This window comes from Oreochromis niloticus, linkage group LG5 (assembly GCF_001858045.2).
Source record: "Oreochromis niloticus isolate F11D_XX linkage group LG5, O_niloticus_UMD_NMBU, whole genome shotgun sequence".
Classification (NCBI taxonomy): Eukaryota; Metazoa; Chordata; class Actinopteri; order Cichliformes; family Cichlidae; genus Oreochromis; species Oreochromis niloticus.
This window is the reverse complement of record NC_031970.2, coordinates 14,099,224-14,116,170: the sequence shown is the minus strand read 5'-3', so window position 1 is coordinate 14,116,170 and position 16,947 is coordinate 14,099,224. Positions and strand designations below refer to the sequence as shown.

The 16,947-nt window shown below is 38.1% G+C and overlaps 1 protein-coding gene across 1 annotated transcript in view; it reads left to right on the top strand.

Moving 5' to 3' along the window:
• The window catches only part of LOC100704529 (sodium- and chloride-dependent taurine transporter), a 29,856-nt gene extending 15,572 nt beyond the window's left edge, over positions 1–14,284 (top strand). Inside the window, exons 5-16 of the mRNA XM_005469717.4 lie at positions 1,674–1,762; positions 2,117–2,262; positions 2,442–2,574; positions 4,049–4,183; positions 4,597–4,700; positions 4,814–4,938; positions 7,477–7,589; positions 8,709–8,846; positions 10,608–10,710; positions 11,362–11,462; positions 11,729–11,899; positions 12,132–14,284. Of these exons, the coding sequence (XP_005469774.1) occupies positions 1,674–1,762; positions 2,117–2,262; positions 2,442–2,574; positions 4,049–4,183; positions 4,597–4,700; positions 4,814–4,938; positions 7,477–7,589; positions 8,709–8,846; positions 10,608–10,710; positions 11,362–11,462; positions 11,729–11,899; positions 12,132–12,290 (1,517 nt within the window). The 3' untranslated portion in view covers positions 12,291–14,284. The remainder of the gene's footprint in view (positions 1–1,673; positions 1,763–2,116; positions 2,263–2,441; positions 2,575–4,048; positions 4,184–4,596; positions 4,701–4,813; positions 4,939–7,476; positions 7,590–8,708; positions 8,847–10,607; positions 10,711–11,361; positions 11,463–11,728; positions 11,900–12,131) is intronic.
• The last annotated feature ends 2,663 nt before the right edge of the window (positions 14,285–16,947 follow it).

The following is a 16,947-nucleotide window of genomic DNA, read 5'->3' as shown; positions in this document are numbered from 1 at the left end:
ATTGCGTTGTTGTGGCTAAACAGAACATGAACGCAATGTCAGTGAGGGTAAACAAAATTACAACTTGGCCTTATTTGATTTGAAACAAAGCTTGGTAAAACACATATGGGCGCCAAAGTTGCGAAATATATATGTTATTCATAAAATAAGGTCTTCTAAGGTCAGCAGATGAGCGCAAGATGTGACGTCATGGAGGAGGGCACAGCTCTTTGTTTGATTTGCAGCGTACCATGTGATCCAAGACAGAGTGGGTGTGTGTGTTTGAGCATGTGCATGTCTGTGTTTTTTAGACATGTAGGGGTTATGATGCTGCCAATTAGTTCAGTGATTAAAAGAACATGAAACAATGTTAAAATATTCCATGCATTCATTAGCACACTAACACACACAGGCACAGACACAGATGGCAAATGAGAATTTAGACAGGCAGTTCACAACACCAGCACACACGCGCATGCACACACACACACAGAAGGCCAGTGACGTTGAAGGACATTAATTTGTATGAGTGGCCTCAGTCAGCTGTGTGTACAAAAGCATACAAAGCTTTTTCTGATATACTTATGAGGACCATCGGTGACCTCTAAACTAAAACCTAATCCATGTCCAAATCTTGGTCCAAATCCCAGTTTCAACATCTGTTCTCATCTGAAGCAAGGGTTGGGGTTTTTCTTCCCTTTCTTCCCTCCTGTGTGCACTCCTGTGTGCACATAGGAGGGAAGAAAGGGAAGAAAAACCCCAACCCTTGCTTCAGATGAGAACAGGAGTACACACAGGAGTACAGGAGTGCACACACAACTCATGTGTTTACCACCAGCTTATTCAAGTCATTCAAGGCCAGTACTGATGCAGTGAGTCTTAGCTGATCTTAAACATGTTAGATGTACTATAATTAAAACTGAAGGTTAAAAAAGAAATAAACAATTGCTTCAGACCTTGAGTTGGGTAAATGTTGTCCTGTACTTTGTGATATCATTTATAAGGACTAGCTATTTTGTAAAAATTGGATTGGATACTGCTGACTTTTCGGCAGTTGTACAAAATCTTGCAGTTTGCACTGTAAATTCTGTTAAGCGAATGTAACACAAACAAAGAGCAGAAAACCATTAAAAACAGGAAGTATCACTGAAACTCAAACTTGTCAGGATGCGATGACTGGCTTGTAGGAATCGTTTCATCTGGTGGCTTGAAATCCAAGTTCGCAATTTTTAGTTGTATCCTTTTTTTTTTTTTTTTTTTTTTTTTTTTTTTACATTTTAAAACTATTTTTAAAAGAGTGGGTCATATATACAACCACTGCCATCTTGTGCTTTACACAAATTTCCCATAGAGTTTTGCATAGGATTCAAATGTTTGTTTGTTTTTCTCAACTTTTTTCGAACATCTGTGCCACTGGTCTCATCGTCTTTCGTGGCCAATCAAACTTTAGCATTAAACCTCTTCCTCTTATACAAGAAAACAGTGCGTTGAAAATTGTGGGGCTTTGGAAGGAAGTTTAAACAATGACTAAAATATCATGTCTTATATAAGTTGACGCCCAAGAAAATGCTGATATTGAAATTGTTGTATATTATTTCAGAAAAAAGTAATATAACTAATAATTATTAACAGTGATTTAATAGTTTGATGACCCACATCTTGTTTAATCCCCTGAACCTCTCTATTCTCTCCAGGCATTGGTTATGCTTCCATTGTGATTGTGTCCCTGCTGAATATCTACTACATTGTCATCCTGGCCTGGGGCCTCTACTACCTGTTCCAGGTAGGTTTGAGGGGGAAAAAGACAGCTGTTGAATATTCTATTTCATTTCATTTTCCACCTGTGTCAGTCATGTATTATTTACAATGGAGATAGGTGAGGTTTTACATCAGGGTAGTGCAATCTCTGATTCTTGTTAATTTAACTACCAGCTAACTGCCATGTAAGTTTTGTCTAAACTTAAGCTTTTCAGGGGACACATTCAACAATAGCTGTACAAAGAAATGACTTGCCTGCTATCAGAACATGAATATAGTTGTTGTTGTTATTATTATTATTATTATTATTATTATTATTAATAATAGTAATAATGCAGTTGTCATAATTTATCATATATATATTTTTTTTATATTCCAGTGTTTTCAGCCTGAGCTGCCCTGGGCCAAGTGCAATCAGCCCTGGAACACTGATCATTGCATTGAGGACACCTACCGCAAGAACAAAACCCTCTGGGTGGCTGCCAACGCCTCCAACTTCACCTCCCCCGTCACCGAGTTCTGGGAGTAAGTTACATAAAACCACACACACCTGCACACTTGCATAACCGCAAACAATTGTGCATTCTTTGTCATGTGAAAGTTCAGTCAAGGTGAGGTAGAAAGTCAGCAGTGAAACCTGGAGCTTGCAGACACACACCTACAGAGGACTATTTATTTATTTACCCATTTATTTGTTGTTACAGGCACAATGTACTCGGTATCTCCAGTGGTATAGATGAGATTGGCCCTATTAAATGGGACCTGGCCCTGTGTTTACTGCTCGTGTGGGTCATCTGCTTTTTCTGCATCTGGAAGGGCGTCAAATCCACTGGAAAGGTAAATATCCTGTAGTGTCTCGTGTTCATTGCTTCGTCACTTCTTTATTCCTCTTAGAATACAGGGGCTGGGTTTTTTCAGGACATTAACTTCAGTTAACATCCAAGACATGGTCATGCTCATCTGATTTTTTTTTTTTTTTTTTTTTTTCCCTCCCCTCTGTGGTCTGACCAGAAGAACAATTTGTAATGTTTACATTTCCTTGTGTAAATACAAAATAAGATCAAAGGTTTTCAAACTAAACAAAGGCAATTATGGGTGACATAATTCATATGTTTTAAATGTTACAATATTACTACGTAATACACTGCTGTGTGCAGAATTTAGTCCATAGTGACTAAAAGGGGACAAACGAGTTGTAACACAATTTCTTGTTGCTTGACACATCACTACGGATTTTTCTCTGATAAATTGATATTGGGTGCTTCTATGCATCAAGAAATTACCTAATAATTTGTAGATTGCAATTGTTTTATTACTAAATATAATATCTACAGTGAAGAGCCACTAGTGTTATAACATGTATGCCCCTGCTTGTGCTACAACAATGTCTTTGGCCTTTTGAGACAGAAGTTCTCCTGTTCTTTACAGGTACTGAGACATTTGCAGCAAATCTGTAGAGTGTGAGGGGGGCTTCGCAGGTTACACTTAATTTCCTAGTATGCTACACAGATGCCTGGTCAAAAGGTCTAAGAAGTTTGGACAACAAGTCAATGCCATGAGCATTTTGGCATTTTGCCCAAACCCTTCTTGAACTCTTGCTGCTGAGATGCTTTGACCCTGTTGTCTAGACATCTTAATTTGGCCCTTGTCACAGCTGCTGAAATTTTATGCTTGCCAGTTTTCCCAAATCCAACATCAATTTAAAAAAATGACAGTTCACTTCCAGCCTAATATATCCTTGACAAGTGAAAACTGTCTGTTTTATAAATTGGTATTTTCTCGACATTTTTCTATAGTATTGCAGGATAAACGTACTCTTGGGTATTTCAATATAGGGAACATTTCAGACCACGTTAAATTGCTGCTACAGTAACAGCAGCAACAGCTTGCTCCAAGACCAAAGGCAATCAATCCCAGGCTGCTCTTTTATAGCCCTAACACACTTTATTGATTGCACTGACCTGATTGATACTTTCTAGTTGATCCAAGATGTAATTCTTGTATTATTGTCACTCCTGCAAGGCCAAGTGTGGTCACGGTTTTCCACATAAGAGATACTGGTACACCACTATTGATTTAAGGGACCGCCTGTGGTCTGTTGTTGTCCAAAATTTTCCCAAGTTCACACATTGATCAAACCTATTATCTGTAATAAAGCCAGAGTATCAGCTAGCTGGCAAAATAAAACTACTGTGGATAAAGATTTGATAAGCTAATATATTGACTGTAAAATAATTCAAACTGGATCATTTAGACTTTGTTTCCAAAATGTGTGACCTTGCTTTTCTGTACCTGTTGTTTCCCCTTATAGGTGGTCTATATCACAGCCACGTTCCCTTTTGTCATGCTCATTGTGCTTTTGATCCGTGGTGTGACACTGCCAGGTGCTACTGCAGGCATCAAATTCTACCTGTATCCTGACCTCACTCGCCTGAAGGACCCAGAGGTAGGTGTTAACCTGAGGTGCATGAGCAAAAAAACACTGTTATGGCTTTCCTTCACTAGTTTGACCACATACCTGTCTGGCTGCTCATACAGAAAAGAACCAAATTTAAATTCCAAATTGTTGAATTCATAAAAATGGAACATGTGGTTTAAAAGAAAATAAGGCAGCAATAATATAATCGCCCTTGTCTTTTTTTTTTTTTTTTTTTTTTTTTTTGGGGGGGGGTTGAATTGTAGCAAAACACATGCCTGCACACTGATTTGTAAAATGTGGCAAAAGAAAAGGCAAAAAAAGGTTTTTCATAAACAACCGGAAACAGAGTTTTATCCCACTCGCTTCACTGTACAAAATCCCCCTAAATTCCCCCTCATCAGCAGGCCTCAGCCTTTTTGTCCCCACTTCCTTCTTGGTAGGTGTGGATTGATGCTGGCACCCAGATCTTCTTCTCCTATGCCATCTGTTTGGGTGCCATGACGTCCTTGGGGAGCTACAACAAGTACAAATACAACTGCTACAGGTGAGGCATTAGTTTTCAGTGAGGGGGTTAGCGATAGGGGAGAGAGGGGGGGGGCTAAAGGGATCCTTGTGTGTTCATTAACAAATCCTCCTCATGACATATGTGTGACATAGGGACTGTTTGCTGCTGGGAGCCCTCAACAGTGGTACCAGTTTTGTGTCTGGCTTCGCAATATTTTCCGTCCTGGGCTTCATGGCACAAGAGCAAGGGGTGGACATTGCTGATGTGGCAGAGTCAGGTACGAGGGTTCTGTAAAGGCGGCAGTGATGGTGGGCGCTGCTTCCTGGTTAACAAATAAAACAATAGCAATTATGAAGAAAAACAGCAACGAAACCTGAGTGAGAATTCGACTACACGTCCAGTTTCGAACTGAGTTGAAATTTGGAATTGAATGGATTCGCTGATTGATCTCAAATGACGGCATCAGAATATGAAAGCTTCCGAAATCAAACACTCCTTGACAAAAAGCAGAAATATTGACTTGATTTGTTAGCGCTCATTCGAACGAAACAAGTTGGGGCTGAGAGACGCATTTGAGACTCGATTGTGCTTTTTTTAGACACGCGTTGAAAAGTGTAGCGGAGTACACTTAGAATTAGCTGTGTCATATTGTACATGGATCTTGTGCCAACGAGGTATAGTTCTGAATTGCTCCCTTTGTGTACACGAGAGATTCCTGCCACCATTATTGTGGTTCCTTTCTTTTGCGTGACATCGGCATATGTGGTTCTTGATTCTTTCTATTATTTATTGGTTTTAATCATGGTAGCTAGAACCAGCACCTTTTATCTGTTCTTTTTTTTTTTTTTTTTTTCCTGTCCAATCATGTTGTCCATGTAAGACAAAGTCATGCATTAAAAAACAAAATTATCAGTATATTTTAGGTAAAAGAAAAAGAGTAGTTGTTTTCACGGCATCGTGAGATTGAGATACAGTATTTTGGAAAATGGCTTTGAGGGAATTGTAAGTGCCGACATCTATTCAAAGGAAGTGTAGTTTTCAGACAGAATCACAGGATTTAAGTTAAAAGCAGATGTGCAAAGGTATAAGTCGCCCTCAAATGTGTTGGCACATGAAGCTTTGTCAGATGAGTCACAAACTTGAAATCTATACTAATATTTGTTTCTTCTGGTATATCATCATCAAATGCTCTGATCTTCATCTCTGCCCCATGATCAACCAAGAAAAAAAAAACTTAGCTTTGAGTCTGCTAATGTCAAAAAACAAGAGAAACTGTCCTTGCTGCCAGCCCAGTTTATATACACTTAGAGTGGCAACTTATTGGTGGGGTGTGCAGAACTGTCAGAGATCAGTGTTGTTTGGTGAGTGGGCTGATGCTCCACAGGGATCTAGAATAGAAGTGTTGGTCAGAGGAATTGAGTCGAGCACCCTGCATATCATGGTTATCAGCTTGGTTTTCATGCCTTAGAAAGTCTGTCCATGTTTGTGGGTCTATGAACACGGAAGGCTACGTAGACAACAGAATATAATAAGTATTGGAACATCTGCATGCTCATCAAGCCAACTCAGGCAAGCAGGTTATGAAAAGTCCAAAATCATCAGAAGTAAGTCTGCCTTAACTGCAAATGCTTGAATGTTTTGTGCACGACAGAATGTGCTGACTGAATACTCAAAGAATACTGTGGTTTTCACAGTAGAATGTAAGCACACATGACATGGCATTCAAATGCAGCTTTGGAAGTATTTGTAGTAATGACTGATCGAACAATTTCATTGAGTTAGAATATGTTAGTTTCAGGTCTGGAAAAGGTGTTTTTGTTTTTTTCTTTTTTTCTTTCTTTCTTTGTTTTTTTTTTTTGAGTCAACGTGGTGTTTGGTTGGATGCCTCATCATAATTTGCTACAAAAAATGGAACATATTGACACATCTTGTTATCAGCTGCAATGCTGATTCGCTGTTATGGCTGCTTCCCTGTTCCTTGACTTCTGTTTTATAGTTCCCGATGTAGCAAGTCAAAAAAGAGCTCATAAAAACAAAAAAAAGAAACTACAGAAAAAAAGAACATGTTTGCTCTTTATCTGACCACTCATTTTGCATCTGCTGCTGTTTTGCATTGGTCCTTTTGCATTCCTTATAGAAAGGGTCATCCTAATTTCAGTCAGGAATGCAAAATGGCTTGGGTGAATTTGTTGATCCGTCTTTAGCAGTTGAGGTTACATTTTGCATAGAATTGCTGCAGTGTTGTGGTGTTGTATGGACTTTTTGGTAACTTTATTCCACATAACCCATGTACCAGTTTTATTCCATTACATAATGTACATGCATCCATTTACTGAATGCTTTGCAAGTTATCTCATGATTTACTTACTTCCACAGAGCTGCAGCTACATTATACTAAAGTCTGCATTTAATGTCATACTCTACCTGTATTTATTTTTCTGTTTGCCTTTTATTGTAAGAATTCAGTGTAATACGTCATCGTTAATGATATGAAACTGTGCTGTGTTGAGTGTATACAGTTTGTAGTGTGCCATAATGTGTTGCTCATAAGAGGTAAGTATGTGTATTACATATACTTTCGTGTTAGTATATATTAGCTATATACAAAGTCATAAAACCAAAGTAAATAATTGTTCCCAACATTGTAGCCAGTTTTTTATGGTGTGTTCGTATCCTGTTCTGCGTCTCCATTGTTTGGGGCTTCTTTTTCTCCCCCATAGGGATGCAGATCAGACGAGTTTATCATATGGTTCTAATGTTGCCTTACCCCCTTCCCCTTCTTTCTGCTCTTACCCCCTTCCCCTCTCCTCCGCAGGTCCAGGCCTGGCTTTCATTGCCTACCCTAAAGCTGTAACCATGATGCCTTTTCCTACACTCTGGGCAATCCTCTTCTTCATTATGCTGCTGCTGCTTGGCCTCGACAGTCAGGTTAGAGGAAAAACAAACTTTCACACATGGGTGACTGTTGGCGCTTCAGGAGGTTCGCCATAAAAGGAAATGCTGATGACACTTACAGGCGTCAGCTATTTTTAAGGTTCCCATAAGCAAAACATTTGACTGCTCATTGGCCAACCACAGAACCAAGTGTGTGAAGAAGCCTGTGCACAAATACAGTAGTGTTTGAAAAGGGCTTTTGCTGGGTATTTGGTGCTTGTCTGTTTCTGTGCATAAAAATAGACACAAAAAGTCATCAGATAGTATTCATTAATAGGCGAAATAGAGAATCATTAGAGTCCATTAGAGAACGACAACTGGAAAAAGATTTATTTAAGATTATGTTACAAATTCAGGAGAAACTGTTAAAAAACGTAACGTTACATGACACAAATATTACACTTTCCAGGTCATTTTTCTTTGAACCTTTGAACCACTCTAAACCACTCTGCAACAATCTTTATTATCAACAGACCCAGAACTTCTTTAACACCAATAAAACATATGCATTCATGTGTATATATCCTTGCTATTGACCCCCTGTTGAGGTAGGCTATGATGCACATTTTAGTTGATGATTTTCTTTCTTTTTTTTAATGTTAAAAATTTTTATTTTTCCTTTCCATATTCATCGTTATCATTATAATTTTCTTTGTTGTTTTTGTTTTTACCAAAGCCACAGGGAGCTACTGCACATAAGCCAGAGCTGCATTCAGCTATGGAGTGACCCAAAAATGTATTTCTTATCCATGCCCTATAAGTGGGTGCACGATAGCACAGTGGCACACACTGCTACTGAGGCCATTTGTGATTGAATATTCTCCTTTAGACTCATTAGGGCATTACAGTAGAAATACTTCTGCTTTTTACCTGAGTTCTGAGCTTAGACACTTCACACGTTGTACCACAATTTAAAAGAACCAACCAAAACAACTCAACTTCACCCACTCGTTAAAATGGCCACTGACTTGTCTGTTTGAAATTTTACATAGCCACATCACATAGTGCTGCCAAACCTCACCAATGAAAGTTGCACTGAAATATTTTGGATACTCATTAAGTGCATTTATCCTTTTTTGATTAATGCCATTGTATCTCTCTGTTCCCCTGCAGTTTGTGGAGGTGGAAGGGCAGATCACATCACTGGTGGATCTGTATCCGTCCTTCCTAAGGAAGGGTTACCGCAGAGAGGTCTTCATCGCTATTATCTGCTGCATCAGCTACGTGCTTGGACTTACCATGGTTACCAAGGTAACAACACAATGGAAAGTGAACACAAAAGAAAACACCAGCAATCATGGCCAGAGCACTTTTAGAGCACTTAGAATCAGTGTAATCATTAGAAAATTAGAAAACAGTCAAACTCTGATGTGCTGTGAATCACAAAAACAGTACTCGAACAAAAATGAATCACTCTGCAGTATTTCTCCACATGTTCACTACACCCACTGATAATTGCATATATATACTGTGGTTGCTGACCTCATTTCAGGCTCCATCTCCCAACTCAATACTCCAGGAAAAACAGTGTTCAGACAGCTATTAGTGTCGATCCCAAAAGAGATGACAGGGGGCTATTTATACTGTCAAGTCATGAGAACTTCCCTTCCCTTGTTTGATATTAATAGATACAGTAGACTTGATATAGCTTTTCTAAATCCCGTGCTTCCTCCTTCTTCTCTCTTGTTCCCGTCGGTTTCTTTTGTCTGTTGTTTTTCATCTCATTTAATTTTATCTTTCCTTTGCATTTACCTTGTTTGTAGCACCTATCTACAGTTTCCCTCAATGTTCTCTCATCCTCATCCTCCTTAAGCTTCATCTTAGCTGATCCTGTCTTTTTCACCTTTCTTTACTTGTGCATAAGGCTCCTGGCAGTTCCTCATTATTGTAGTAACATATCTTTAGGAGCACACCTTTCTCCTTCATTTAAAAAGTGCAACAGTCCTGATACAGCAGGTACCTGGTATTGTACATACTGTTACAATATGCCACATCCAGTATGCTATGGGGCCATACGCATGAGAAATGTTTGACATGACAAAATTAGGTAAAATGTTTAATTATGTTATAATATAAGATGGCAATCACTCATTTTCAAACCTGACTAGAAATTCTGAGTTACTTAATACAATCAGCCTGACAACTCCATTTTTTTGTTTAAATTGGTTTTAAGTTATATATTTTTGTTTTCTTGGACACAACCCTTGATTACCCAGTTCCACTTTTTTGTTTAACAAAACAGAAATGTATAATAACCAATTTTCCTTACACTAAAGGTGGGGAAAAGCCCCATATGTTCTTGTTTTTTACTGCAAAGTAAGAAACACTTAAATGAGAATCTACAGGTCAGTAATTATACAGAGTGGGTTGTTTTGTTTTGTTCTTCATCAATCCTTCATCAATACTTTGCTTTTTCTCCTACTATCAACATTTAAACATTCTCTCTGTACTTACAACCTCCCATCACTCTGTTTTCTGCCCCAACCCGTGCCCTCTCCCCTCCTCTCCCCTCCTCTTTCACGCCCCCTCTTGTTCCCATGACAATATCTTTTTATGGCAGCACTGGCCTGATTTCAGTTCAGGATTCCCATGATTAACTTCTCACAATGGACAAACGTGTGCACACTCAAAGTACATGTGGACATTTTGGCTGCTCACTTTTACTCTGTATTTACCTTAGCATCCTATAATAGTCAAATTAATACATGGATGATTAATAGTTATTCATAGTTCAGTGTTCTTGTCACACTTGTCATTCTTGCACCAACTCATTGCAAAGGAAAACCACTATTGTACTTATTGTACTATAACCCCATACACTTAAAGCCACAGTAATGCAGGTATACAGGTCTTTCTGTTGTAAAGCATGGTAACAAGATGAAAACTGAAAATACCTGAAATGCACCTGGACAGAGGAGAATAAAAAAAAAACAACAAAAAAAAATTTTTTTAAACCAAGTGTGTGTTTTGTTTTGTGTTTTTGATGGGTTTTGTTTTTTTGTTTTTTTGCAGGGTGGCATGTACGTTTTCCAGCTGTTTGACTACTATGCAGCAAGCGGTGTGTGCCTTCTGTGGGTGGCATTCTTTGAATGTATAGCTGTTGCCTGGGTTTATGGTGAGTACTACATAAATAATAAAATACTCTGTGCTTGGATTACAATTAATGCTTTTCTAATGAACACCAGTTTACATGACCTTGTGTTGTGATAAAGTACCTTGTAATGTCTACCTATTTAATATCCCAGCTGTTTGTGTGTACAGTCTTTTGTTATAGAAGGTGACAGATAGACAGACAGCTTTAGAACAGAAAAGTCTGCATAGACACCTCAAATCTATCTTGTCAGAAAAAATATACTTAATACTTATTTCTGATCATGAATCCGCAAACAATTAATAAAGAATGAGGTTGTCTAAAAGTAAAATTTTCTAAATTATTTCCTGTCTGTAAACTGTGACATGTTAGTTACTTTGGCAGGTGTCTCTCATGCCACTAGAATCCATAATTTGCTTCAATTTACACTGATAGGATTTGAGCCTTCAGATTACTAATTTGTGGATGAGGCCTATGTCATAGCATCTAAACTTTATTTTATTTAAGTATTTATTATTTTGTCATTATTTCTTTATTTTTTCAATTTAAAAAAATGCTCTAAATTGCCTGAAGTGCTACAGCAATATGACAGTAACAGAATTCAGTAAGAAAAATTCAGCTGCAGTAGTTCACAACAGTTAAGAGGCAAGCAAATTGAGTATTTTATCTTCACAGGCGTTGATAATTTCTATGATGCGATTGAGGACATGATTGGCTACAGACCAAATCCTTGGATGAAATGGAGCTGGACTGTGATCACTCCTTTACTGTGCATGGTAAGGACTGTTGTTTCATCAATCAGATGATCAATTAAATTTGTTCTCATTTCTGAGAAATAAGTTCAACCTTTTTCCTCTGAATTAACAATCAACAACTTTATGTTCACTGAAAATTGTACTAGTGTCATCATGAGCTTTTCTTACATATAGTTTAGAGATATTTCACCACGTTATACCCCTGCTTTGGGTATAACACAGTTATTTATTTACTTTTTTTTTTTTTTATAAAAAAAACTTACACTTCTGCTCCTCTTCCAATCCAGGGTTGCTTTATCTTCTCTTTGGTCAAATACAAGCCATTGACGTACAACAAGATGTACCAGTATCCTGACTGGGCCATTGGAGTCGGGTGGACTTTGGCCTTGGCTTCCATGATCTGCATTCCCATGGTGGTTGTCATCAAGATCATTCGATCTGATGGGCCGCTCATTGAGGTGGGTGGATAAGCTACCTGGCTGTTAACTGTTTAGCTCTTCTCTTTCTTCTCTTCCTCACTTCACTTTTAGTGGAATTAATGGAATCTTTTAGATTTTAATTCAGTTACAATCTGTCTGACATATGCTGACATCTTTTCATAAGAGTTTGCTCATCAGTTGTTCTTTCTACTTTCCCTATAACTTGCCCATTTCTTACCTTCAGCTTTCTAATCCCCCTTTCTTCCCACAGAGGATTAAGGCAGTGGCAGCCCCGGTTCGTGGTGGAGCCAGCTCCCGTCCTGCAGACCACCGTGGGCCTAAAGATCTCTCCTGTCCCCTGGACCCCAATGGGAACAAGGGCCTACTGATGAAGGCCCCCACTCACACCATCGTAGAAACCATGATGTAAAGGAATGAGGCGGAGGCTCTCCATGAGATCGCTCTCCTCCCCTCTCCTGTCCTCTAAAATGCTTTTAAAGCTAGCTAGCTTTCTGTCTATCTGTCTGTCTATGTCTGTCTGGTGGACTGATAAGGGTTTTAAAGAAAAAGTTCAAATCTTTTAGGAAAGTTTTGAAAGTAGTTTGGTCTTCATAAGAGGGTAACAGTCACATTTCAAATCTATTTCTGAATGACTTAAAAACTGTTTGATTTTTTTTCATATAAATAGTTTTCATGTGACTACACGTCCCACTGTGTTCTTGCTTTAAAGGCAAGGTGGCAAATTAGAAACAGCCTGTGGCCATGTTTCACTGGCTACTTTTGCACATAACCAGCCATTATTCGAGAAGAAAGTGGTTATTGAGTCTTGGAATCAAATCATCTTTTGTAGCCACTATATATAGAGAATTCCTATAATAGGCACTGATCACCAAAAACAGTTTTTTGTTTTTTGAGCTGCTTTGATGGCTATTTTATTATTATAATTATTATTATTATTATTATTATTTGCCAGTTATACTATGATCATTGTATAGTTCTCTGAGGGCATGTGCCACAGGATTCTATTCCATTATGTTCAGCAGAGGCCTTGTTGATATCAGAATTATTAGCTTTTTTGCCAAAATATCAAAAATGCAACTCTGCAGACACCAGCGTTAAATGGCTTATCACTGCCGGCTCTTTTCCCCTTGTAATCATAGATTTTAAAATATCAGTAACAATGAGCTTACCACATATTTGGCTTAGTATTGCAAAATATGAATAAAAACAAATAAAATCAATTGCAGCATAAACCAAAACCAAATCAAAATATAATCAGTGACATTTTTTTTTTTAAGTTAATATCTAATCATAATGATGATTGTGCCCAAATATTCCCATCTTTCACAGTCAAACAATGGGCCAAAGAGAAAACTAGCACTGAATCGGTGAACTTTTTTTTTTCCTGCACAAAGAGAGATATCTGAAAGGATTTGAAGTGTGGAGGTTCAACCCTTGACTGTGTTGTTTGTGACGTACTGTACAGTAGTGGCTAATCAGTCTATCAGTATCTATCTCTTTATCTATCTTTCTCTGTTCTAGACCAGTTTACAGTACATTAGTGACTGCACTAGGCACTCTCGGCTTAAAAGTTTGGATTTAATTTGTTTTATTTACTACAAAGGAAGACACATTATTATTATTATTAGTTCTTTTTTCCTCTGTCAGTGTTTAGATTTTTTTTAATTAATGTTATTGATATTTACTATTGAATTGCTGTAGTTTTACATAGAAGGAGGAACACTTTCATCTGGTGAAAATACTAAGCTATTATTACAAACCATACATCTATATTGGCAGCCATTGTAGTAAAGTCTTTACATTTCTTCAGCTTTGGTCCTAGCAACAGTTGTCTTAGGCGTCATACAAAGAAACAATGCAACTGTTTTTCTCAAATATTATCTCTTACAGAGGGGTGTGGGCCAATTTTTATATACACAAAAAAAATTGGAAACCCGCAATGGCTCCAGTCATAAGTTTGTAATTCTTGGATTTTTAACTTTTCCTCTTCTGTAAATACCAGGAGACAGTATTTATTTCAAAGAAATCCAGCTAGGCAGGACACTACAACCAGTGGTTAAACAAAATGTCAATAACTCAAATGACTCACATTAACCAATGGCTGGGAGAGACTCCCAGTAGATAAAACAGTGTCTGACTGTGAGCTCATTTCAGACACTGTGAAATTTGGCAGATGGCTGAATTTGGTCACCATGTTGCTTTGTCTCACTTCAAAAGAGACCTGAAAAGCTTCACTTTTAACAGCAACTGTTCAAACCGGTCTTTTCCCCATAAATGAATACAGATAATATAAATATAGTCAAAGGAGTTTGCAAAGAAAAGCGTCTGGACTTCTTTAAGTTGCTTGAAGACGTTTCACCTCTCATCCGAGAAGCTTCTTCAGTTCTAAGGTCAAATGGCCGAGAGTCCCAGATTTAAACCCAGTGGGAGTATCCCCCCAAGGAGGGACAAAGGACCCCCTGGTGATCCTCTAATCACATGCGCCCAGGTGTGAAAGCGGGTGTGGGACCTAATCAGCCAGGGTTTCGGGTGAGCCCATTGTGAAACATGGCCCCACCCTATCATGTGAATTCCTGAGGTCAGATGGCCCAGGATGTGAGTGGGCGTTAAGGTGTCTGGGGAGGGAACTCAAAACTGGATTATAGATGGCAGACAGTTGGTGTCGTAAACCACCGCCTCTGTTCAAAGATGGTCGCTCACAGTGGACATAGATGGCCTCTTTCACTCCTCTTTCAAACCATCTGTCCTCTCTGTCCAATATGTGAACATTGGCATCCTCGAAAGAGTGACCTTTATCCTTAAGATGCAGATGGACTGCTGAGTCTTGTCCTGTGGAGGTGGCTCTTCTATGTTGTGCCATGCGCTTGTGAAGTGGCTGTTTGGTCTCTCCAATGTAGAGGTCTGGGCATTCCTCGCTGCACTGTACAGCATACACCACGTTGTTAAGTCTGTGTTTTGGAGTTTTGTCTTTCGGGTGAACCAGTTTGTGTCTGAGTGTGTTGCTGGGTCTGAAGTACACTGGGATGTCGTGCTTGGAGAAAACTCTCCTGAGTTTCTCTGATACACCGGCTACATAGGGGATGACAACGTTGTTGCGTCTGTCTTTCTTATCCTCCCTCGCTGGTGTCTGATCTTCTTTTCTGTGCCTCTTTGCTGACTTTATGAACTTAAAGAAGTCCAGACGCTTTTCTTTGCAAACTCCTTTGACTACGATGACCTGGATGACTGAGAACCTTCACAGACATAATATAAATATAGTTTTGGATTAATCATGTCACACGTGTTGCAGTAAAATGCCCTTGTCACTTTTTTGTTCAATTTTCATACACACCAGTGAAACTAGTGATACCCAGACCCCATTAACCCTGTGATGGATTAACTCTGTCTTGAACTCTGTTTGATTTTAGCAATCATGCATGAAAAACTACATTCATCTTGTTAACATAGGGGCCATACTTTTGATTATGTGAATAGCTGGCAACCAAGAGCAGACTACGTGAGAGGTATAACATTTATAACGGTTATGTTCATTTTATTATATCTGTGTAACAAGGGGTTTCTCATGTGTATGCGTCACCAGCGACCATCCACTCAGGATCTTCTTTGTAGTGCTTTTGTCTACTGTATAGCTGCATTAACCCAGCATCCAAAAAGGACACTTTTAACTCTGGGTGACAGAGCTACATTGGTAGCAATTGAAACTGATGTTTTTATCCAGCTTGGTAATCCATTAGATTGGTTCTCTGCTACAGAGAGATGAAAATCACACCTTAACTGCCTATTTTAACCGCAGTCAAAGATGAAAAAACGTTACTTGACATAAGGCTATATTGCACTTTTTTTTCATTTTATTCCTTTTGATTTCATATCAAACAATGAGGCCAAAAAATATGTATTGCCTTCTTTTTATTCTGGGCTCTCAGGGGCCTCTCTAGTAAAATTGGTACATTTTCAAAACACTCTAGTCTCACTTTGGTTCTGAAATAAGCAAAAAAATTGAAATTAGATCAAGATGCACACATTACACAGTTATACAGTACACATGCATTGCAGGATTTTCATCAACAGCTTCACATGAGAGGTGATAGTGAGACCAGGGCCTCATTTTCATTTCATTTCCTGGCTCTCATTTCATTTAAGCTTTGATAACTTTGTGTCCATTTATTTAATTCCTTCAAATAGAATAAAGTAGTTGATATCATTAAAAGGGATTTGTCAAACCAAATCCATCAGGCATCTATTTTCATACAACTTTTCATATATAAGTCGTCTTTGTATAGCTCAGCTCCCGTTTCCCCCACTTCCATTTTAATACAAATACAATGCTTTGTTCTATCATTACACTTTTGTATAGATCTGGTTCTCAGTTTCTCTGAAAAATCTTTGCACTAAGGTTTAAAAAAATGCAATTAATGATCTAAAGAAATATTTGCAATTGCAATTTAATTTGCTCAGATGTGTTGAATATTTAATGAAATCCAAACTTGCCAACAAAAAGGTATATAGAAAAAAAATGCCTTAAGCATTGAAATTAAGGCTGAATATTTCTTAGTGCTAAAATTGCTTCAGAGAAATGTGGACTAATAATAACTAATGCAGTCATTTATTGAATTATGCTTCCCCTCAGTGTATATTTACAGTATGTACCTGCTCTCCTGCCTTCATACACTCCCGATCCGTTAGCTTATGTAAAACGTCTGTTAACGTAAGCTAACTAATTCTCAAAGATCATGAGTTTTCAATAGAACTAAAGCATTAGCGATGCACAAGTTTTTACCGACGGATGTTGAAATGTGAAAGTCACCTGCGGGTGAACGTAAAAGTTTCTGAAGATTTTTTTTTTTTTTTTTTTTCCCCCATTTAAAAAGTCGTTTATTTTTATTTTATACTGGTCTTTGTCGAATTCTGCAGTTTCTCATTCTGTTTTATTTTAGATTGTATGTTTGTCACATTTGCCTTTTTTGTATTCCAGATATATTTGCATATTTGAAACCTGTCATTGGAGTGACCTGTACAACTATTAGTCAAAAAGCAAACATAAAAAAAAACTTATGACTTGTTGTGCA